Below are 23,280 nucleotides of genomic sequence, written 5' to 3' on the forward strand. Positions count from 1 at the left end.
TAAGTAATTCCTGCTGACCATTCTATAAGATACACCATAAGTTCCTATTCCATCTTGTGGCTGATTGCATGTTCAAACTCGGAGCAGAGTTGTTGACATTAAGTCTTGGTCCACCTCCTCCGCAGGATTTGAGGAAAACCTGGAGGTGCAGGGTGAGCTGATCCTGCAGGACAGCTTTCAGGTTTGGGATCCACGCTCGCTCATCAGGAAGGGGCGGGACCGACACCTCTTCCTGTTTGAGTTCTCCCTGGTCTTCAGCAAGGAGATCAAAGACTCAGCTGGCAGAACCAAGTACCAATACAAGAACAGACTACTGGTGAGTGTGTGTGTGCTGCCATGTGTGGTTTTAATTGTGTAATTTGTGGTCTCAGCAGGTGTGTATTTATCCAGTCCAGAGGTCACCCCAACAACTGTGTTCATCTCTTCTTTTTATCCACTTGTATGTGTGTGTGTGTGTGTGTGTACATGGAAAAATAGCTACCGTGTGTTTTAATCAAATGGATGGTTAGCAGCCACTGACTCTCATTTTTGATCATACATCTGCCATCCTGCAGACGTCGGAGTTGGGTGTGACCGAGCACATTGAGGGCGATCCGTGTAAATTTGCTCTGTGGGCAGGAAGAACCCCCTCCTCTGATAATAAAACTGTGCTTAAGGTAAGAGAAAAACTAAGCTGAAATGAAAACAGCTGTCTGCCCTCTGATTAGATAAGTGTGCCAGTGTAAGGTGTAACAGTAATACTTATCCTGTGGTTTGGTCCTCCAGGCGTCCAGTATGGAAGCTAAACAGGAGTGGATTAAAAACATCAGGGAGGTGATCCAAGAGAGGATGACTCATCTGAAGGGGGCGCTCAAGGAGCCTCTTCATCTGCCTAAAACACCTGCACTGACCAAACCCAGGAATAACACCAAGAGGTAAATAAGGACACACACACACACACACACACACACACACACACACACACACACACACACACACACACACACGGAATGACATAATATGCTGTACAAAAGAAAATACAGCTTAGTAAGCACAAAAGTTGTCTTCGCAGCCTCTTTGTTTACTGTTCTGATAATATCTTTGTGTATTTTTATAACAAAGTCAGTTCTGATCTGTAGAACTCCAAACTCGCCCTGCATGGCAATAAGTTTCTCTTCCCGAAAAACAAAATACACCTCTGCTGTTTGCACCTGCTCCACAGAGTTTCAGAATGTTCCACAGTGACTGACCCTCAGTGAGCGAGTGAATCCTGTGTAGATTCTATGAAATGTACAGCCAAAGAAGAGGACTGTTATTTGAGCAATCATTCCTCAGATGCTTCAGCAACAAGATTTGGGATTTGACTTTCTCCCACCTCTACTGTTGCCACAACAAGAAATGTCCTCATTATAAACAGTGGCAGTGCAGGCAGGAGCCTCTTCATCGTGGTAAAAAAAAAAAGTGTCACCACAGCAGAATGAAACCTTTGGAAGATTCCAAACAATGTATGCACAAGTGATCACATTGTCCCCTGTCTTTCCTCCAACTGTGTGTGTTTGCCAGTAACTCAAATAAAGATATTCATTCTGATTATGTGTGTGTTCAGGGAGGGGGGTGAAGACGGAGACAGTCAAGGAGACGGCAGCAGCCAACCAGATACCATCTCCATCGCCTCCAGGACGTCCCAGAACACTGTAGACAGCGACAAGGTAGGAAACACATGCAGAGCTGCTGTTGACTTTATAGGTGTCAAAGGAAAGAAGAGGAGCTGCAGGCAGCTGATTGAGGCCTTCATCACGTGTATGCAGAGGTTTTTCTAATGATTTGTCAAATACCAGAGAAGAGCATTCTGAATGTGCGTAGTGAGCTTATTTTTCTTTTTGGCGGTCATGACTCAAAAACACAAACAATAGTAGCTATTTATGTGTTTATTTGTTGTTTAAAACCTTCGTGGCACATGGACAAGCAGTGCTGACTGGCTCTGTGGCCTGTGATGAGCTGATGACACACAGCTGTCCTAGCCCTACAGGGTCTCCCAGGCAGCTCCAATGGGAACAATCAGGGGCAGTATGTGTGTGTGTGTGCCAATGACAGAAAGACTTTTTCCCAGGTCCATGTATGTTTTCCACTGCATACATACAAACAAAGGATAGATTGAAACCCTCCTCTGTGAGATACGTGCAGCGTCGTCGTTTTGTGTTTGAGAGTGTGTTATGCTTATCATGAAGTTTACGTGTAGGTTAAGGTCATGTGTGCAGTTGCGTGTGTATGACAAGCATTCGGCAACGTCACCGTATGAACAGAGAAGTCGACGATGAAAAACCTCTTCAGGTTGTGTGCAGGTGTCTGTGCAAATGCCTCGTACCATCCAGCCTCTCACATCCAAGTAAGCCATTTTTTTTTTAAACTGTGCGGAAAAACAAACATGGTTTCCTGATCCTCATGGCTTGTCTTCACTCCCCAGTTCAGTCATGTAAAAGTATTTGTGCTCTCTGATTCAGTGCATGTTCAGAAAGAAGACACAGGGGCAACAGGCAAACCAATTATAAGATAGTCATTTATTGATCCCACAGAGGGGAGATTTAGGTGTTGATAGTATGTAACTGGTACAGTTTCCTTGAATTGGGTGATTGGATGTATGCTGAATTACAGAGTGACTCCTGGTGCTTGGTTTAAAGGTTTTCAGCCAAGTTCTGAAGGGCAGGTTCATTTGCAAAGAAGCAACAAAATATTAAATGTACAGGTTTTGGTGTCATTGTTTTGCTTGCTTTCATTCCACAATTGTGTTACTTGTTTTGATTTGAACTGTTGTCCAGTAGAGTACCTCCCTTTTCACTGTAGTACACTCTCTCTCTCACACACACACACACACACATCCACCCACACACAACCCCAAACAGATGTCAGTCATGGCCTCCCACTGTAGTGTTACACAGTGTGGCCTTTTCACCGTGTAACCCCACGCCCACACACTCCCCTGCCTCTAAATGTCAGCGCCATGCACATCGGCATGCACGTGCACGGATGCACACACACACATACACAGACTCTGATCCTCACTCGGATCTGAATGGTATTAGCAGTGTGGCGTGTCAGTGTGTGTGTGTGTGTGTGTGTGTGTGTTGTAGTATCTTAACTTGTTTGTTCCACTCGTGTTTTATTCTGACATTGCCTCTGTCTCTATCACTTCTCTCTCTCATCTTCTGTTTGTTTCTCAGCAGTAGAAAACCTTTTGATGCATATTTGAATCTGTAGTCTTCTTTTCAGTTTTCATTTTCCTTTCATGTTTCTGGTGCTTCTGTGTTCTTCTGCAGGCTTAGTAAACCCACACTTGGGTCGTCCTGGCATATTGTTAGCCAGCCAGTGATGAATACTGTTCACTGTTTTCATATATTGTTGACCTGGAAGGCACAAATATATTGGGATGTTAGTGGAATTGTAATGTCACGTTGATGAAAGGCATTTTCTCAAAATGATTATTTAAGCTGTATCCACACGGGTAATCTCATTGAGACACTTCTCAAGAGAGACCTGCTGAAACCACAGGGGTCCACCAACAGGGGATAATTATTGGCCACAGTGTAACTTAGTGACCGTGGCTCATTGTGCCGTGGTTAGTGTCGCCCCCTGGGTCCACTGTACAGTCACTCTCCATATGTGCGTGTATGATTTTTACATTGCATGTCTCGCCACCTCTCCCCGTCCAAAGGAAACACGATAAAAAAAAACAACATGATAATGAGTTTTTCCACCCTTTTTTGAGTGTGGGTGTGTTGTTGTTTCTAGGTTTTAGAAAACTCTAGCAAGTTATTTTTGGATCCTCCTCTTCTGTTTTCCTGAAAACGTCAAAGAAAATAAAACCCAGTTTCTACATTTAATACGTTTCTTATTTCATGTGCTGACATGGCAGAGCACAGCGATGACTGTGAGCTGCACGGTGTGTGTATGTCTTAGAATCTTGTTTTTCACTGGAAGTTGTTCAGTTGGTTAATTATTACAGTTTTTAATTGGACTCTGAATTTGGGAGCTTTTGGCAACATGAAGGACAAGGCTGTGAATTGTAAAAAGCTATCATAAAATGGGCTCTGTGTAAGAGGGGATGTGATGGGATGCCATCCCCTCTTCTGGGAAAAATGAACAAAAAAATCAATTTTGATAAGTTGCCTTCACTCCTTTCCATTCTGCTCGTGTAGGACGACAGTTTGCTTTGCCTAAATGTATTTATCTTTTGTTTCCATACAGATTTGTAGAAAATAACTGTGGTGGCATCAGAGACTTGTGTGACTTGTGAGACTCTCGCGGCAGGATAGTGGAAGCATGGCAGTACCTGTTGTTATGTTCCCATGACTCTGCTAGGCCTCCAGGCATTTATTATCATAAGTATGGCCATTTCTTATGTATTCTGGAGTCAAGAATAGATGTGGTGTTTATTTAGTCAATGATTGGATCAGGCATTGTTAACTCTTGCGGTGTCCTTGGGTTTTACCACTAGTTTCTTTTTTTATGATATTTAAAGTTAAACCCTGAAGTAGAAGAGCGGACACATTTTCAGCCATCATGAGGCTCCTATTTAAAGCCATGTAGTAAATAATTTTATTTGAAAAGATGAGATTGTCCATTGTCCGAATGTGTCAGACTCAGGAGATGAGAGTGGTTTTATGTTTGCTGCTCAGTAACCACAGCAGCATGTTGTGACATGTTACGTGAGTCAGTCAGTGTGGACTGAAGGTGTGTGAGGAATAAGCCGCAGCACAGGTGAGAGAGCACAAACAGGAAGCAGAGCTTTCCGGCTGATAGAAGGCTTGACATGACATAATATTAAAATTATTCATATGCACGCAAACACAGACACGCACACTAAACAAAGCTAGATCTGCCGACTCAATTAACAAAGAAATTGTTAAAAAGGAAGTATAACTCCTTCAGTGTGGTGATTCAGAATTATTGTTGGTGCTCTAGATTGTCAGGAAAAGGCTGCCGAATCTTGAACAGTCCACCTCTTAACCTCCTCTTTCAGGGTGGAGGGTTTAACTTCATCAATCCACTTTTTGTTTCTGGTACATCCAAATGTTTTTTGGCTATAGGAGAGGAGCTGCTGTGTCTTCCTAAATTTGAGTGTTGTTCTAAGATCACGACAGCTATGAATACAGGCTCTGGTTGAATATGTATATGTTGCTTTTTTTTTTCCTCACCTCTCCCTTTTCCCGTAAACGTCTTAATACCTTTCTCCGCCTCGCCCTCCTCTCTTGTCTGTCACTCTTCCCGTATTTCTATACCTCTTGCTCCATGTCCTCTCTTCCCCCCTCTGTAATCCCTCACTGAATTACCCTCTGCAGATGCACACCCACACATAGAATTAGTTGCTCATTTTGCAATCAATCCCTGTTTTCTCTCTCACTTTCTCAATTTTCACACATAGTATTTCTCTCTGTCTGGCTTTTTTTTTTTTGTCTCTGTCTCTCTCCCTGTCTCCCATATACTATAATAACAGCCCAAAATTGGCCTAGTCAGATGTTCCACTGGCTGTCTGGGTCTAGAGGAAGTGTGTGTGTATGTGTGTGTGTACAGACTGGGTGGGAAGCTACTGTTTCTGGTGGTTTTTGGAGGAGTTTTATATGATGAATGGATCCTTTTTTTTTTCCCTCCTATTTTTCTTTGTCTTGACAAAGTTTTTCTGTTTGCCTCTCGCCGTCTCTCTCTGTCTCCTATGGCTGTCTTCCCCCCCATCTCTCTTCACTGCTCAGCATACACCACAGACATGCAAACTTTGTCTGGCATTATGTTGCAATCACTGGACTAGCTTAACAGACATACAGAGCAGTCCTTTCTACTTATTTGGACAGTGCACTTCTTTTTTTTTTTTTTTTTTTTTTTAAATTTAGCTCTATACTCCATACATTTGGATTGGAAATGATTTACATTAATTGTACAAATTTTTGCAGTGCAGGAGGATAATGAGGGGACTCCACTTAGCTCCTACACTCTTCACTTAACTTTAATGTGATGACTCTTAAATTAAATCTGAAAGTCAGAATCTTAATGCGATGCTTTTAATTCAGACCTAATGTGCTGGTTTTCAGTGCCAAAACAACAAATCTGAAATGCTATCACTGGAAAAACTGCAGCACTGATATAACTGACATGAAACTGATATAACTGACTTGAAACAACATTTGTTTACATTTCCCTGTCAAGTGACCTCTTGTGGTCAAGTGAGTAATGACTGTCCTCTCTAATTAGCAAAGGTGGAAGCAACAAAAGGTCGTGGTTAAGGTTGGGCCTACGTAGTTTGTGACCTTGACATTGGAGACCATGGTTTGTAACCAGGAAGCAGACCTAAATCTTAAAGATTACAGACATTTCTGAAACAGTTGGCAAGTTGGCATTTGGCTTTTTTGACTTTAGGACTGGTCTATGCCCGTATACACTATACAGTACATGATGTGATTCAGGATATGTCAGCTCTGTGATGTTGCATTGACATACCGAGGTTCAAGCAGGTCTGTAACATCATGTTAAATATGACAACTCTGTGACGTTGTGTGGAATATGTCTTCTCTGTGACGTTTTTTGGTGCAATGAGTCAGCCGTGGTTCAGGCTGTGGTCTTTGTTATTTAAAGCGTCATTCCAGTGGTTGACAGCTTGGTTCTGCCTCAGCCCTGTAGGTCAAAGGACGAACACTTATTTTAGCCTCCGCCTTCAGTTGGAGTAAAAAATTGTATTCCTGTGAGCCAGGACAAATAAAATTTACTAGCACTCCACTCCTGGAGGACTGGTTGGAAGAAGGCTCATCAGCATTTTTATTCCTGTGACTTAAATGAATCCAGTAATCAATGAAGCCGGGCTTGACCTTATCAGGAGTGATTGTTGCTCTGACAAAAAAATGACACAAATGACAAAAAAGAAAAATATTTCTTACTTATCTCTTGTGGTATTTAACAATGCAGGTAATAAATGTGGATCTGTTGGTTGGTTGGTTGGTCCATCACTTTAGTCTGGCCTGAAATACCTTGCCATTACATTTGGATGAATCTTAATGACTTTGGAGATCCCTTGATCTTTCATCTCATGCTACCATAAGGTTGAGATTTAGTTTTCAATGAAATGTCTAAGCGAGGTTTTAATGGCCTGCTATGAGTTTGGTACCCTCGTTTAAGCCCCCCTCCAGTTGAATCCTAATAAAGATGTATACTAAACATCAGCATGTTAGCATTGTCATTGTTAGCATGATAGCATGCTAGCATTAGCATTTAGCTCACAGCAGTAGTGGTTAAAGTACAGCCTCACAGAGCTGCTAGCATGGCTAGGAGAACTTAATTTCCATTAAACTGTGCATGTGACATATTTGGCATCGCTGTCACATGAAAGTTTCAGAGGAGTAGTTCTTGAGCTTTGGATACAGGCCACATCAACAGGAAATCTCCCTGGCCGATCTCTTTAGCTAAAGTTAGAAACCTTGATTGGTTTTGTTCCAGTTTGTATCGACTGTATGTGCCTGTAACATATTCATTCATTCCTAACCGTATTTCCTAACTTGATTTTGTGCGGCTGTCATGACATAAGACAAACTCACGCTGAGGTGAAAGTGAATGTGATAAATCTATTAATGTAACTACTTTTGCAGTAATATTAACTGATTATGTATTGTAGTGCTTTTTAAAGGTTGCTGAGCATTGTGTCATTCTGAGATGAAGATATCCTTCACTGTCGTGTTGGTGTTCCACCATACGGCTACAACACTGCAACACTACTTAACAATTGTTTACATGTGTGTGTTCTCATGAATCAAATGCATTCAGTGTCAGGTTCAGACTGAAGCCATACAGAAGCCATCTGCTGGTCATATGACTTTTGTGTCACATGTTCCATGACTTTAGTCACACACACACACACACACACACAGTCCTGGCAGTTTTAGTGCCCCAGTAACTTACAGAGTGTTAGAAATGTGACCATGCTGACACACACACACACATACACACACATGCACACACCAAGGAGAGTGCTGTTGCCATCAAACGGCTGTTTGTTCAGGGAGAGGGAGAGGAAGAGAGAGAGAGAGAAGGAGAAAGAGGGTGTGTTTGTGTGTGTGGCAACAACACAAACGAGGGAGTTGTCAAAGACAGAGAGCGCGACAGAGAGAGGGAGACAGAAGAAGAGAAGTCGACATGCCAAAGTGGATGAGCTTTAAACTGTTCAAAGAGAGCAGCAGAGTGAGTACAAACTGCTGGACTACACACTGCACACTAGCTGCTTACCCACTCTACTGGCACTAGTTAGCACATTAAACATTGTTTTCATTCACTACTGTCTGTAATCACGAATACAATGCTTTACTATAAGACTGTGTGTCTGGAAGTAGCGGCGTCATGTTTAACTCATGTCATCTCGGTACTCTTGCTGTCATAGAAGGGGATTTAAAAGATAATGATAATGACCTAAAATGTGTTAATGTACTAAAGTTTTTTAGTTTTAATTTTTTTGACAAACACTTTCTGTCTGTGATCTTGTTTTCACCATGCAAACATGACATCTGTAATGATTGGAGGTGTTGGAGTGTTCAAGGAAAAAGCCACTTGGTCATAACAGAGAAGTTAGTTGGAATTAGCCACTTTGTATACGACCACAGACAAATCCTAAAATACTCATTTTTATATCATTAATAGAAGTAAATCTGTTATACTACATAAATCCAGCATTTGAGCGCTCACAGACACACATCACTCCTGCCAAACTATCTTCAACTCACTGCACACTCCTCTGTTTTGACTGGATTTTCTGTGTGACTGAGAGAAGACAGGTCTTGTGTGCAGTCAATCCTGTTGGATTTTCCACTTAAGAGTCCTTTGATTTTGACCTGTAGTCTGTGACGTTCAGTCTTCCTGTGAAGATAAGGTTGCGTCAGTGACAATTGTAAAAAGAGCAGGTCTCTGTGCAGCGCTCCTCCTGCAGCTGTTGAGAGTTTCAAGGGTTGAATTGCTTCTTCATCTGAATTTGGAATCTGAGAAAGATTCTTTTGAGGTGTAGTAGCTGGTTACTGTTGAGGTTTAATCACTGATTCAGATGCTAATCCAGATCATACATACTGTTGACTTTCACTTAGCATGTTATAAAGCTGGACTGCAGGAGGGTGTGTGCACGTGGGTGTGTGTAATGGAAGTGGTTAATGGTTAAACAGGGTGTGTGTGTGTACCAGCCAGACAGACAGGCAGGAAACAGGCCATTAGCTGCCACAGAGAGACAGGATAAATGAAATGTGAGCATCCACATGGCTGAATCTCAGTCAGTATAATTCAGATTACAGAGTAGAAGTACTTTATAAACACTGTAAACACCCTCATGGATTTACTGTGGTATTTAACTTTTTGACGCCATGAGTGAAGTGCAGTTTTTCTGAAAGGAAAGAAACAACTAATTTAAAGTCTTCGCTCAAACTTCCACTGCATTTTGTCCTGGATTTGGAATCTCATGCTGTCATTTTGCTGACTTAATGCACCGCAGTCCATCCACACTACTGACAGGAACAAATATTTCACATGTAGTTTGTGCATTGGCAGTCAAAGGTCAAACTTAAGAAAGTCTGATTTAGAAACGAGTCTCACTACCAGATTATCAGTCTGTTACTATTGACAGTTAAAAAATTGAATTGTGAATTGGTAGGTTAACTGCCATTAGCAGAACAGAACCGATGTTACCGACTGCTAAGTTCAGAATTTCTTCCTACAATAGAAGAGAAGATTATCCAACATTCCTAAGACTTCTGAGGAGAGCTGAGGGGTCTTTCTGTCATAGTTATTGCCAGTAAAATCATTGATCAATCCGACCATCTAGGGCTGGGTTGCGTCCATCTGGTAAATTGAAAGCTGTGTCTTCAGGCTCAGCCCCCCCTTCACCACAACAGTCTGGCACAGCGCCTGCATTACTGCTGACGCTGCATTAATCCATCTGTCAAACTCACAGACTATTAAATCAGTTATTCAAACATAGTATGCTGCAGTAGGAGACTATGGGCTTCCGGTAGGTTAAAAAAAAACAAAACTGTTGCATAGCCATCACAGAGTTTACCACTGGCTAACATGGATATTAAGGCTAACATGGTGCCTACCTATCAGACACAGAGCAACACTGTCACCTCATCATCCCATACCATCCCATAAATGCTGAATGTAAAGAAGTAGGTTATGCTGCAGGAGTTGTTAAAGAGGTTTGTATGGATGCCTCTCATGTGTTTTGCACTGGCTCCTGGTTGCTATTAAAGCAGTGCACCTGATGATTTGAAGCCTACACTGCATGCTGGTGATTTGGTCTGAGTGGTTTCTCAACAGCGTCTTGACTTCTCCAGTTCTGCAGTATGTGTCCTCTGTTGTATTATAGAGCAGCAGGCAGTCTTATTGGACACACTGTTTCCTGTGCAGAATTTCTCATCTGTGCAGTGTGTCTGTGGCTCAGACATAATTTGGCCATGCTGAAGTGGTTGATTGGTTTCTGCAATGCTGTTCTGCTCCCATGCAAACAAACAACAAACACTTGTTTATGCTTCTTACGGTTAAACTCATTAAAACCCACACTGTAGCATTAGAGCATCATTTGATCAGAATGCTAAAACTGTCATCCAATGGGCATCTTCGAGTGCACAGCCATGCTTTAGGCATTTGTCCTGCTCTATATGGAGGGCAACGTTATGCTGTGGCTGCTCTGTTTGGGCTGCTTTGTATTTCCATGATGTGTGGTGCTGGTAGTGTGTTAATAGAGCTCCAGCTCAACATTGATACACTGACTGTGACTAACTCTGGATCTAACAAATGGAAAGATGTCTAAACAGATTTTCGCAAAGCATTTCAGAGAGATTAACAATGTGTTGTAGTGCACATTGGCTTCCAGACTGTGGACAGCTCCACACACAGGGAGGGGTTTTTCCTGAAATAGAAGTGTATTTGGAGTTACCCACTATTCAGACTTGGGACGTGAGGGATTTTTCCATGGGTTCCACTCCAGGAAGACGCTGTACTCACTCCAGTATTCACTGTCTGACTGTTGTTGGAACCACTTTTTTTTTCTGCCTGAAATTGGGTTAGGGTTAACCCTAACCCTATAATTAATACATAGACTTATCCTGAGCTACGTTATAAGTTATAAGTTAGGAAAGTGGAACAAAGTGTAGCTACTTGTGTGAAAAGTACAATCATAAAAAGCACATCTGCTGAATGTGTCATTTCTTATGGATGAGTAATAAATTCAGATTTGACAAGCAAACCATGGCTGGTCTTTACAATTCCCAGACATTGTTAAAATGAAAATGATGGTAACAGACTCTGTTGAACAGCCGACAAAGGCTGCTAGCTCTTTTATTTTTAGCAGTGACAAAGGCTCTGGAATATCTACAGTCATAAGAAAATGAAGTTATTTAACTAGAACAGCTGTTTCAGTAACAAAAACATGATAGAAATGTTGTACTACTGTCTTGAGAGATATGTTGATATATTTTTGCATTGGCTAAATACACTCGAGAATTGTGACGCTGCCCGGATTATGTTTCTTAATCATTTCCACAATTTCAACTGCCAACATTTTTATGAGTTTTCCCTACAATATTCAATTCTGGCAAGTAAAGTATGATTAACATGTTTTATGGTCACGTTTGGACAAAAAGTCAAACCTGATGTAAAGTACAAGCTCAGTTTTCCGATGTTGAGGTCAGAAGTTGTGCATTATAGTAATTAGTGACTGGGTTAGTGGTCCCTGATGAGCCAAAATATTGCACACATAAACATGCACTGTCACAGGTTTATGTGTGTATTCACAGTTTTCACTCCCTTGCAGCTACTCAAACATGTTCAGAAGCCTATGCACCAAACAAAGAAACATGAAAGTCATACATTTAAGGAGCTTATGAGTATTAAATGTCAGGAATTGTGAAACTGAGATGTGTTTGGCTAAGGTCTATGTAAACTTTTTTCTGACTTCTGACTGCAAAGCGTTCAGTGAGCGCTGCTTGTCTGCAGTGTTTTGGCATGGCGCACATGATGCTGAAGGGAACAGATCTGCATCTTTAATCTTTTCCTAAAGCAACAACAATAAAACCAGCCAATTTACCCTCACTTATGAAGTTCTAACAAACATCGGTGCTGACAGCTTTTTAAGTATACTCTGTCAAATTCTATTCTGTATTTGTGAAGCATTCCTCCGGATGTTCTGTTGAATGAAACCACAGCTAGAGCACACAGTTTCACTGATATAGCTACTGCTAAATGAAGGCTGCTGTTCACACGCAGCACACTTAAGCATATTCATCCACCGCTAAGAAAATCTTTCATGTTATTCACTGGATAAGTTTATTATCCGATCAATGACATGAAGTTTCCTGATCTCAGCAGGTGCTGTTGAAGGAGGTGAGATGTACTTGTTCTGCTTAAGGCTGTCTTCCTCTGCTCTAACATATGACCATCACAAGCTAGTATGCGCATGCGTGTGTGTTTGTTTTCAGTGCACGGAAATGGGTCATATGACAGATAGCAGTAGAGTCACACAAGGCACACCCTGGAACACACGCGCACACACACACACACACACACACGCACACACACCCACACACACACACACACCCCCACACACCCACACACACACACACACACACACACACACACACACACACACACACACAAGCAAGACTGTCAGATTAGAATGGTACTGTGTGTGTTCTATTGCTTTCGATCTGCTAAGCTGGATATCAAAACCTTTTCATTTTGTCTTTAGGCATATATGAACATTAAAAGACACATTAAATATAGCCTTCAAATTCAGAAATTTCCTATGGAGAGTGTAATGAATATCATAAAAAAATGTATAGCATGCTGGAAATTGGCTTGATAATGTTAAAATTCCTCTCCTGGCATTGATTGCCACCATAAACTCAAAAATGACTTTAATCTAAGCGGGTTGTTGTTGTTGTTGTTGTTGTTGTTGTTGTTGTTGTTGTTTAGCCCTGCATGGTGGTGCAGGGGGCTGCATTGATGGGGTTGTTTAAGGTACCAGTGAGTCCAGTCCAGGAAGTCCATTGAGAGTGACAGATGAATGCATTCGAAGGCTTATCAGATGTCTTAACACCGTAAAAACTGTGAAAGTCACAGGCAGTATTTTGATTGGCGAGCTCAGTGCCTTGCCAGACGACTTGACGTTACAGCAAACATCACAGCATTGCTGCACCAGCGGAATACAGTGTGGATCAATTGATGGGTTGTGTGGCAAGTAAACAAAATACCACATGTCCATAAAGCTTTGTAAACCAAACAGAGTAATAAAAGCGCGTTTCATGTGGCTGGTCGTGGCTGCAATTCAAATGGAAAATAGTAGTGTCTGCCAACACTCAAACACTGTGGAAAGAGTACATTATACCTGCTGCTATGTAATATCAGCTAGATTCAATCTCAGACCTGCCATCGCGTAAGCAGCCTGCACTCCATTTTAACGCCATTTTGTCACTATGTATCAACCGGCATGCCTGCGCAACCACATGGAGAGAATTACATTTTTAATAATAGAGAGTTTGGTGATGTCATCATGTCTTTATAGCTCCGACTTCAACCTGAGCACAGGTCTAACCAGCCAGAATAAGTGAAAACACCTGCGTGGGGCTGTGTGTGTGTGTGTGTGTGTGTGTGTGTGTGTGTGTGTGTGTGTGTGTGTGTGTGTGTGTGTGTGTGTGTGGGGCCATCTGTCAGGTATAAACTACCTGCACCTTTATAGAAACAGGGGTCCTTGTTGCTAGGAGATCTTTAGCCTGACAAAGAGCGCCTGCTTGCACACACACACACACACACACACACACACACACACTCACACTCCCTGACATTTTCCAAGACAATGAGTATGGAGCAGACAAGACAGAGGAAGGAGAAGGAAGTTAGACATAGATGTATCTTCTGCTTTTAGTGTTACACTGCTCTAATACTTGGTCTGTTTGTCAGCAGAATTACAGAAAAACTATTGGCCTGATTTTCATTAAATGTATTCACAAATTATTCTTCTCTTTTGTTATCACTAACAGCGTCTGGTCTGTAAAGTTGCTGTGCTCCTGTCCTCTGTAATATAGAGGCAGGACGGTGAGACAGACAGCACGCATAGGTCAATCACTCTTGTAGCTGACGTGAGGGCCGGGGGAGCACTGCTTTAATGGAAACATCTTGAGAGAGATTAGGGCTATCGATCTGAGCCTCTCTCCACAAACCAGCACTGACAAGTGGACCGTCTACCCGCATAACACAAGGGACAGGGGGGGACTGGCGAACTGGAGCGTGTAGCCTGTTGAAATTAGCCTCGACATCCATGTATTCATGGATAGCAGGCTTTGCCACGCTGTAAGAGGCAGTGTGTATCGGTTGACTCTTTGCAGCTAGCTTATAGCCTTTCCTGCAGCTGTGCGAAAGGACTATTTATTCACACCACCCATGGGAAGGCCTTCTCGAAAGGGCCAGTGCTGGCCATGGTGCTGGAAAAGGTGTGTTGAGATATCACCACCAACTCAGCCTGAATGGTCAGAGCGTAGAGATAATCTTAACAGTCACTAATACACACTTTAATTGAGGATTTATTGCACATGAAAATGTGAGGAAGTGTGTGTGTGTGTGTGTGTGTGTGTGTGTGTGTGTTAGTGGACTGGCTGAGAGGAAGCTGTTCTTTAAGGAAAAGTATTGGCCATTGTATTCCCTTGAGATGCTGCAGTTATTTGTGACGTGTCTCAGCGGAGGGTCACACACAGGCCGCTGGGTGTCACTGGGGCGGCACAGAACCTGCTGAGTTGCGGCGGGGGTGGAGATGAAGCCACGGCAGGCTAAGCTCAGGTCCTGACACAGTTAAATACTGAACATGAGGGACAAGAGAGAGGCAGCTGTACAGTAGCAGGGAAGACAATCTTCATGGTGTGTGTGTGTGTGTGTGTGCTCTTGTTGTTGTTTTACTGAATGTATTCATGTGTTGGTGATGTGAAGGTCATATTAAGTTTAATGGGAGTAAAGGTCAACACACCCCAGCAGCATGATGTCAACAATATCATATGAAAAGTGTGTGTGTGTGTGTGAGTGAGTGTGTGAGTGTGAGAGAGAATGAATGTCAGTTTACTCCTGATACAACAGGTTTATTAAGCCATAAGGACAGTCTGCAGCATGCAACGTCAGCACTTTATGACTACACTATAGATTACGTGTTCAGTTTGTTTCCTCAACATTTCCTGTCAAACATTGACTGTGAAATGCTGATAATATTTATTGTGAAATCACAGCAGAGCATTTAAAAAAAATGTATGAAAGCATATTTTCATATCATCTTTTTCTTATGAGTGATGGTGTTACATGAACACTCTCTCTGGCAAAAGAGATTGAGCAGTTTTGGTTGTTTCACATGAGAGATTTCAGTTACCTTTGAGATCTTCTCACCGGTTTAAAACTCAGTTGGAGAAAGATTATTTAATGTATGTCAGTGCACCAAGCAGGAAAACATGAAGCAGTATCTGTTGATGGTGGTTTTTCTTGTTACTGTCACTCAATTCTGAGCAAACGACTCCCACACAGCTATGATGAAGCAGTCAAGCTGAGTTTTTGAGCACTGACCTCTTCATGGGTGAAGACGTTTTTACCTTCATTGTTGCTTTGTTTATTTTTGAATATTTAATGTTACACAGAAATACTTTTCAGGCCACGTGTCCAGTGGCTTTAACTGATTAGTGTGATCAGTGCCTTGACGGTCAGCATACTGATCTCACAGATTAGCGGGTGTCATAAAAACTACGTATTTCATTTGTTTGAATTTCCATCTGCCCCTCCTGTTGTCTTTCTGTGTCATTTCCAGGCCAATAAATGGTTCCGGTGTAGACTGCAAGGAAATGTTTGTGGCAACAGACAATGTAAAAACATACAGCAGTCCTTTACCCTCGGCTGATTTTGTACACACTCTCACAGCTTTTATTCCTGTTCAGTCCAGCCCTTTGCCTGTGTGTTAGGTTCAGCGTTTGTTATAAAACCAAATAGAAGTCAGGAATACATGTCCACATCTTGTGGGTTCATCCTGTTCTTCCAGCAGAAGATTAAAATCTGCAAACACCAAACAGCAGCTGCTGCAGTTTCTCATTTTTAAATCTAAAAAGTCAAGTGTACTCAGTCAACAGTGTGTTCACCCAGAGGCATACAGACTGGTTCAGACATGTGATGTAGTTCAGGTACATCAAGTACAAGTTCAGTTATGCACTTTTCTGTATGGAAATGTTCAGTGTCTGTAGTGTAAACCTAAATGTCAATCCTGACTTGGGGCTCCATTAAGTTTCTCTTCCTCTCCTTTCAACCATACGCAGATTCTTTGAGGTTGAAATGTAGATTAAGGATGTTAAAAGTCGATAACTGTGAGGGATTGACAAGGTTATATAGTTTGTGCATTTTGCCTCACACACACAAACAGGAGTTGAAAAGCACTTTATATTTGTAAGTTTTCATTGTTATAGCAGTAATGTTTTGAGATAAGATAACACTTTATTAATCCCCCGTAGGGGAAATTTGGGAAAGTACTTGTCAGAAGTGGGATTCGAACCCACACCTCCATTTGGAGACCAGAAGTCCCGTCTTCAGGGAGGATTAACCTTGAGTCTGGGCCTTAGACCACTCGGCCATCCTGACAACTAACAATGAACTTGGAGAAGTTTAATCAAATGTGTCGTCTCTCTCTCTCTCTGTTTGCAGCTCTCTGGTGGTTGTGAGTTGACGGTCGTCCTTCAGGACTTCACGGCAGGATGCAGCACAGAGATGTCCGTCAGCACCGGTGAGAGAACGCTCTCTGTCCTGTCATTTCAGTCTGGATCTGCCTGTCAACTGTGTGCATTCATAGTTTGACCTAAGTAGTTAAATCTAAAACTTGTTATGCTGAACGAAATGATTCTCTTTATTTTGGGTTCATGTGTTTTAGTTAAGGTAAAAGGAAATGAGTCTATTTTGAAACTGCAATGAATAACGTGTTTACCTGGATAATTGAAGTAGTCAAATGAGATCACCTGAGGCTGCCACGCTGTTAAACAGCTCCCTGCTCTTCTCTCCAGGCCAGACGGTGGAGCTGCTGGAGCGGCCGAGTGAGCGGCCTGGTTGGTGTCTGGTGCGAACCACCGACCGCAGCCCCCCACAGGAGGGACTGGTTCCCAGCTCCACACTCTGCGTGTCCCACTCGCGTTCCAGTGTGGAGATGGACTGCTTCTTCAGCTCAGGGAAAGGTAGGAAGAACCAAGTCCAAATTAAGTCTTTGGGTGTGTTTCCTCGTTCCGCAATCCTCACTTGAACTGGAAGTCATTTTGCTCTGACCTCTTGCTCCCAAAGCTCTTATTTCTGAAAAGCGAGGAGGAATCTCTGAGGATTTCCTCATTTCCATGCATGTCCATGCAGCATTGGTGGGAGGGGTGCATGGACATGAACAGAGGGATGCGAGGAGAAGATTCAAGTGAGGGAAACATGGATGCAGTTTAAGAAACTTGGGGTGTACTCTGTTTAACTTGTTTTGCAATAGTAATGATCACCTTTTCATCGCTCTGGTGGAAATGCAGAGTTTAAAAGTTTTCTAGAAGTAAAATGAAATAGTAAAAGAAGGCATTGTACTTCATATGATCTCTGTCTCTGTTCTGGTTCAGGATTAGCATGGTCTTCATGGTGCATTGTGTATGCATACAGTTACTGACACTTTTTGTTGGTGCCATTTCATTGACAGAAACTGCAGAAGGAAACGTAAACTCTGTTGGGAATTAAGATGTTGTGAATGTTATCCATACATTTCTAAAGACTCCTTTGAAATTAACACAATTCCGCATATGAGGAACAGTTATCTGTGTCATCTCTGTGAACTGCAGACTTTGTTTTCTGCATAAATTTGAAGCCTCAGTGTAAGTGAAGAGTGACACATACAGCTCCTCTAACTGAAAGTGTGGAGGCTCTCCAGGTCAGATGCTGAGTGGCCTGATTGGGTGGATTTCAGTCATTACATAATTGGGAAAGCCTGTCAGGACAAAGTCCAGCTGTGATATGTTTCCCAGAGCTCTGCTGACCCTCCCTTCAAGGAAAAACTTTTTTTTTTTTTTTTTTTTTTCCCCCAGTTTCTAAAAGGCAATCACTCCACTCAATCACTCAATTAAAAAATACCTGTAGGTGTTTTTCATTTTGATCACACCTTTATTAGTTGAGTAAGTAGTAAAATAGAGAATGTTGATTTCCTTTTGTCAGGTCCCTTCAAGTAATCTGATCTGCATTGACCTCTGTTGGTGAGATGTGGACAGTACAATATAGATAAAACCTGGATTGCTATACCTACCAAGCCTCCCTCAGACACTGAACAGAGCTCCTAAAAATAAACTTTAAATGGTCATCATTTACTGTATGTATGCATTATTTACTGAGGAGGACATCTTTAAATACACCGTACAGATGGATGTAATGGAGGGTGTCTGAGCATGTGGAGACGATGTTTCCTCCACTGCACCATCGGAAAAATCTAGCCAGGATTTTAGACAGAGTTTTGGAAAAGTTACTGGAAAAAGAAAAGTTGTGGCTTTGTTGTTTCTGGTGCACTGAAAAACTTTGATCGCTCAAACTGTCAGCTGTATCAGTGTATGCATGTGTACAATATGATTCTGAGCATTTGACCAAGTCTCAGTTCAGTATAAACCAAAACATTTTTCGCATAAATCCCATCATTGGCATAAGTCAAAAAATCCCAAAAAGACACTGTCTCAGTCCTCACCTGTGGACAGAGAACGAGGACACGACACACATAGAAGAAATGACCTGATATAGGATGGTTGCTATGGTTATGGTGTGTGTGTGTGTGTGTGTGTGTGCGCACACACCCATTCCTGTGCACTTGCGCGCACACACACACTCAAACACAAATTGGAGTGTTCCTGTTCTGGCCAAGAGGGGGCAACATATAGCTGTTTAAACACTGCCTTCCTGGCATTTGTTCAAAGTAACCTTACTGACTGTTATCAGTGCATGAGACACAGCACATGTGCCGATGGTGCCTGTGGATTAGATGAAAACAGCACTGGCTGTGGCTCCTCATCATGAGAACAATTTCTCAATGCTTTATGGGATTTTTACATCATAGAGGAAGTGCATGCTGAAAATTCTTAATTCCATAGTGTCCAGAGTTCATGCTGTAGGTGGAAGTAACAAGTATCAGGGGCAGTTACTAGGACATCAAATTTATCAGTATCACATCACAGTATTACAAGAATCAAAACAATCTATTGGCAATGTAAGAGAACATGAGAACAAAGAAAGAAAAGATGATTTAAAAGCCTGCCCCATAATGTAGGTTAATTGCAATTGGTAAATGTAATGGCATCCATTCTCAAAGTTAGACAAGGGGTAGGGTGAGTCATCACAACCGCAAAACAGTTTCCCACATCCAAGCTACTACTCTAGTTATTTAATTGGCTTCAAATGAGGCTTAATGTTCATACATTTTCTCCTGACTGTCCCTGAATATTAAACACACCAACACTGCTCCAGCATGTAGGTCTACAATAGACGCTATGAGCCCCTTTAGCTGCGGAATGTGCAAATGCCAAATTCAAACCACTTAAAAACAGGAAAGCAAAAGTTACAGGTTCTAAATTTGTAGTCAGTATTGATCCAGCCATGAGCTTCAGTTTTGAAGTGAAACCTGCTTTGTATTGGATGTCAAAACAACCCAAAGTAAAAGTTTTCCAGTAGTTGTTAGAACATTTCCATCAAGTTAATTCACTGGGTCTTGATTTCCTTGGAAGGTTGAAGTAGATGAAGACTTTTGTATTGGTTCTTGGAGCCAACAACAGAGAAATCAGTGTGCGCTGCTAATAATGTTGCCTTAAATATCTTGTGTTACCGGAATCAGCGTTAGCAAGGAAAAAAGTTGGGTATAACTCCAGTTCTATGAGTATGTGCGTAGCCCTCAATCTTCATGTTATCACAGGTACAGCAAAGCACATTATTTTTTTTAATTTGCTAAAAATGTTATCACAGTAATGATGGCATTGCAAAACCACACACACACACACACACACACACACACACACACACACACACACACACACACACACGTGTCATTTCCTCCCATCTTCTTATCAGGACATTCTAAATACCAATCTTTGAATACACTGACCACAATCTTCCTCCCACCTTCTCACCAACTACAACCCAGTTTATAGTTTGTGTCTTGCTAAGGGTTATAAACATTATGGAAGAGGTTTGAGTGAATGGGAGATTCCTCTTCGCTATGGTCTCTCACACCCACCCACACACACACACACATACACGCGCACACAGTGTGAGATCAGCTGATTTGCCTGCAGCAGCCATGGTGTGTTTCTGCTCTTGCCAATGAAAAGGATGTTTTGTGTTTCTGTGTTTGTGTGGAGAGATGCAAATCAGACAACTGCAGCTGCTACATATGGAAATAAGCACACACATACACACACATCTCTGATATTTAGGAAATGTTGAGGAGACTTTGTTGTATGACTCCGGTGTTGGTGGATTCAGTGTCTTATTTTGTTACTTATATAACGTATCAATAAAGTTCAATTTAACAGGCCTTTGCCACAAGGAAGGAATAATGAAAACCATACTGACACTTCTACTTTTAGTTATTTTTCCACAATTGTTTCATGGTGTGAATGCATGCTTACTCAGCAGTGAAGTGACTGGAGGCTGATGGGTATTTAATTAACTGTTCTCTATTTGTTAATGAATGAGTCAAACTGTTAATTAACCCTAAAGAGCCATCGCTAATTACATGGACTGGGTATAAATTTCTGCCTGTTCTTTCAACCTTTGGCCTCCTCTCTCTGTCTGCCCTGTCTTCTGTGCGTGAGTGTGTGTTTGAGTCGGGGGGGCGGTGGTTGCTGGTCTTGGGTCTTGTGACTGCTCTGTAAAGTAGGTCTCCTTGTCCTCTCTGAACGACTGTGAAGATACTGGAGCTCTAAAGTTAACTGAAGTGAAAATCAGTCACGATGGAGTTTTGGAGTCAGATGGAATGAAGAGTTGTAGCTCTTCTGTCAGGACTTCATCACTGTAGTCATAAGAGTCAATAGCTGTGACTGAGAGTTTACTGTACTACCAGTTGTCTTGGCTCTTGCCTTCTTCTCTCTCTTTTACATTAAACAAAGTTTGTCCTTTTGTTGAGATTTTTGTCATTAAAACACCTCTGAAATATTCCCTGCTCTGTTGTGTGTAGCCATGGCTGCTGTAGTTCAGTGCTATTTCCTGTATTCCTTTGCTGTAAAACATCAGCAGACATACACTGTTTAAAATGGGACACTGCAGGAAACGCAGCTGCTGGAAAGCACTTTATCTAGGCTAAGTGCCTGTGTGTTGTCTTACCTGCTGCGGCAGCAATCATCAAGGTACACACACACACACATACACACACACACACAGTCTATTCATTCAGGCCAGTATTTCTTCCCTCAAATACAGAGCATTGTGTGATTGAATAGATGACTTTTTTTAGTGAGAGGAGCAAGTCCAGCATGAGATATGTTATTATAGAGATGAGATTTTCTGGGTTGGTTAGACTGGCGACAAGTGAGGGTGAGTGTCAGTCACACTCACTGGTTATTTGCTGGTGGCTTAGAGGTTAGAGAAGCTTGTGACCAGAAGCTCACTGGTTTGATCCACAGGTAAATAGGATAAATGTGGGTGGAGAAAATTGAACCTCCCTCATACCACCGCTGAGGTGCCCTTGAGCAAGCCTTTAACTTGCAGCTGCTGCAGTGGAGCTGCTCTGTGGCCAGCAGATCAGACTGTAGATTTACTGAGCAGCTTCCAGTTGTGAATATGTACATCCGTCTGAGTGAGAACAGGGCGTTCTGTGCTGGCTGAGAGGGTAGAGCTGGTCGTCCATTGATGGCAGGCTTTCGGCTCCTCCTGTCCATGTGTAGGGTCCTTGTGTAAGACACTGAACCCTAAATCGCTCCTGGTTTCCAGGCCAGTAACTTGTATGGCAACTCTGCCATCATCAGTCTGTGAGTGTGAATGGCTAAAAGAGGCAAATAGTGAAGTCTTCTGAGGTAGAAAGTGTTAAATAAGTGCTGCTCATTCGCCGTTTATCATTCATGAAAAATGCCACTTTGGCTTTGCCACAAGCTGTGAATATTAACATATCATCGCCTTTTAAGTTGATATGGTGAACTTGTTGGTAAAAAGTTTCCTTTTTACATGTCCAGCAGATATAGAACAGCATTAGCATTCATAGTTCAATATTCACTCTCTTTTAGCTCTCCTTCTGGTTTCCACCAACTAGTGAGTGAAATATCAGGTTTTTCAGCGGTGAGATTCTCCAACATGTTCAGTGTCTCCTGTGTGGTGTTGAAAGCAACAGCACAGCAGTGGGACTAAACCACTGTAAAGCTAAAGGGGTCTGCAGAGTCTGTGGGTTTGTCAGCACAGGCAAGCATATAGACAACTTTAAAGGGGTTTTCATAGAAGTGGTAATGATAATTATATTGCAAAATAAGTTCAAAACTCATTATGTAATTCATGTTATTGTCCAGCTCATCACTGTTCTCCAGCAGGGTCATCGCTTGCTCCCTAAATGATGTGTGCGCACTGCAGCTCTATCAGCTTTGGTTCTGCCACATCTGAATAGAGCCATTACAGCACATTTATGTAAGGGGAACATGTGCTGCCAAATGCCAAAAAGCTATTACCTCAACAGACAGATGAGGCCGGCAAAGTGGCAAAGTCGCCGATTTTCTGAAAAGGCTTAAGAAACACATTCGATCTGTCACTTCTCTCTCAGACATGAACACACACACACACAATACCACACACACTGTTGGAATCTGAGCCCCTGCTCCCCACAATGGGGAAAGTAGCCTTCCACAATAATTAAGAGTGACTTCTGTTTCAGGGAACTGAAGTGTGCATGTGAGGGAGGGAGGGACAGAAACTCAACAACTATGAGAAAGAAAGACAAGTATGCATGTGTGTGGAGGCTCCTCCTCCATCTCCTCCTCCTACCTCAGTTGCTCTCTCACCCTCTCTCATTCTCTCTCTCTCTCTCTCTCCCTCCCTCTCTCTCTCTCTCTCTCTCTCTCTCTCTCTCTCTCTCTCTGTCTCTCTCTCACTCACAAACACTCTCTCTCTGTCTATGGTGAATCTCAGCAGTGTGGACTTGAAGCTCTTGGTGTACACACACTCTCCCCGTCAGTCTCATTAAGAAGTTGATTGGCTGGTTAGTGATTGAGTCAGACAGCTAGAAAGAGGTGTGTATGTGAGTTTGTGAGTGGAAGGTGAGGT

The 23,280-nt window shown here is 42.2% G+C and overlaps 1 protein-coding gene and 1 non-coding gene across 3 annotated transcripts in view; one reads left to right on the plus strand and one right to left on the minus strand.

The window, feature by feature from the left end:
* The window catches only part of kalrna (kalirin RhoGEF kinase a), a 131,892-nt gene that overhangs the window by 75,154 nt on the left and 33,458 nt on the right, over nt 1-23,280 (plus strand). For both annotated transcript variants that reach the window (XM_076746303.1, XM_076746304.1), the window contains exons 35-40: nt 126-316; nt 555-656; nt 766-914; nt 1,586-1,688; nt 16,702-16,780; nt 17,055-17,222. In XM_076746303.1, coding sequence (XP_076602418.1) covers nt 126-316; nt 555-656; nt 766-914; nt 1,586-1,688; nt 16,702-16,780; nt 17,055-17,222 — 792 coding nt within the window. The remainder of the gene's footprint in view (nt 1-125; nt 317-554; nt 657-765; nt 915-1,585; nt 1,689-16,701; nt 16,781-17,054; nt 17,223-23,280) is intronic.
* On the minus strand, nt 16,532-16,638 carry trnal-caa (transfer RNA leucine (anticodon CAA)). Its single transcript has 2 exons — nt 16,602-16,638; nt 16,532-16,577 (listed from the first exon to the last, which is right to left on the minus strand). It is a non-coding gene; the product is annotated as a tRNA-Leu (tRNA).

This window comes from Chaetodon auriga, chromosome 13 (assembly GCF_051107435.1).
Source record: "Chaetodon auriga isolate fChaAug3 chromosome 13, fChaAug3.hap1, whole genome shotgun sequence".
Taxonomy (NCBI): Eukaryota; Metazoa; Chordata; class Actinopteri; order Chaetodontiformes; family Chaetodontidae; genus Chaetodon; species Chaetodon auriga.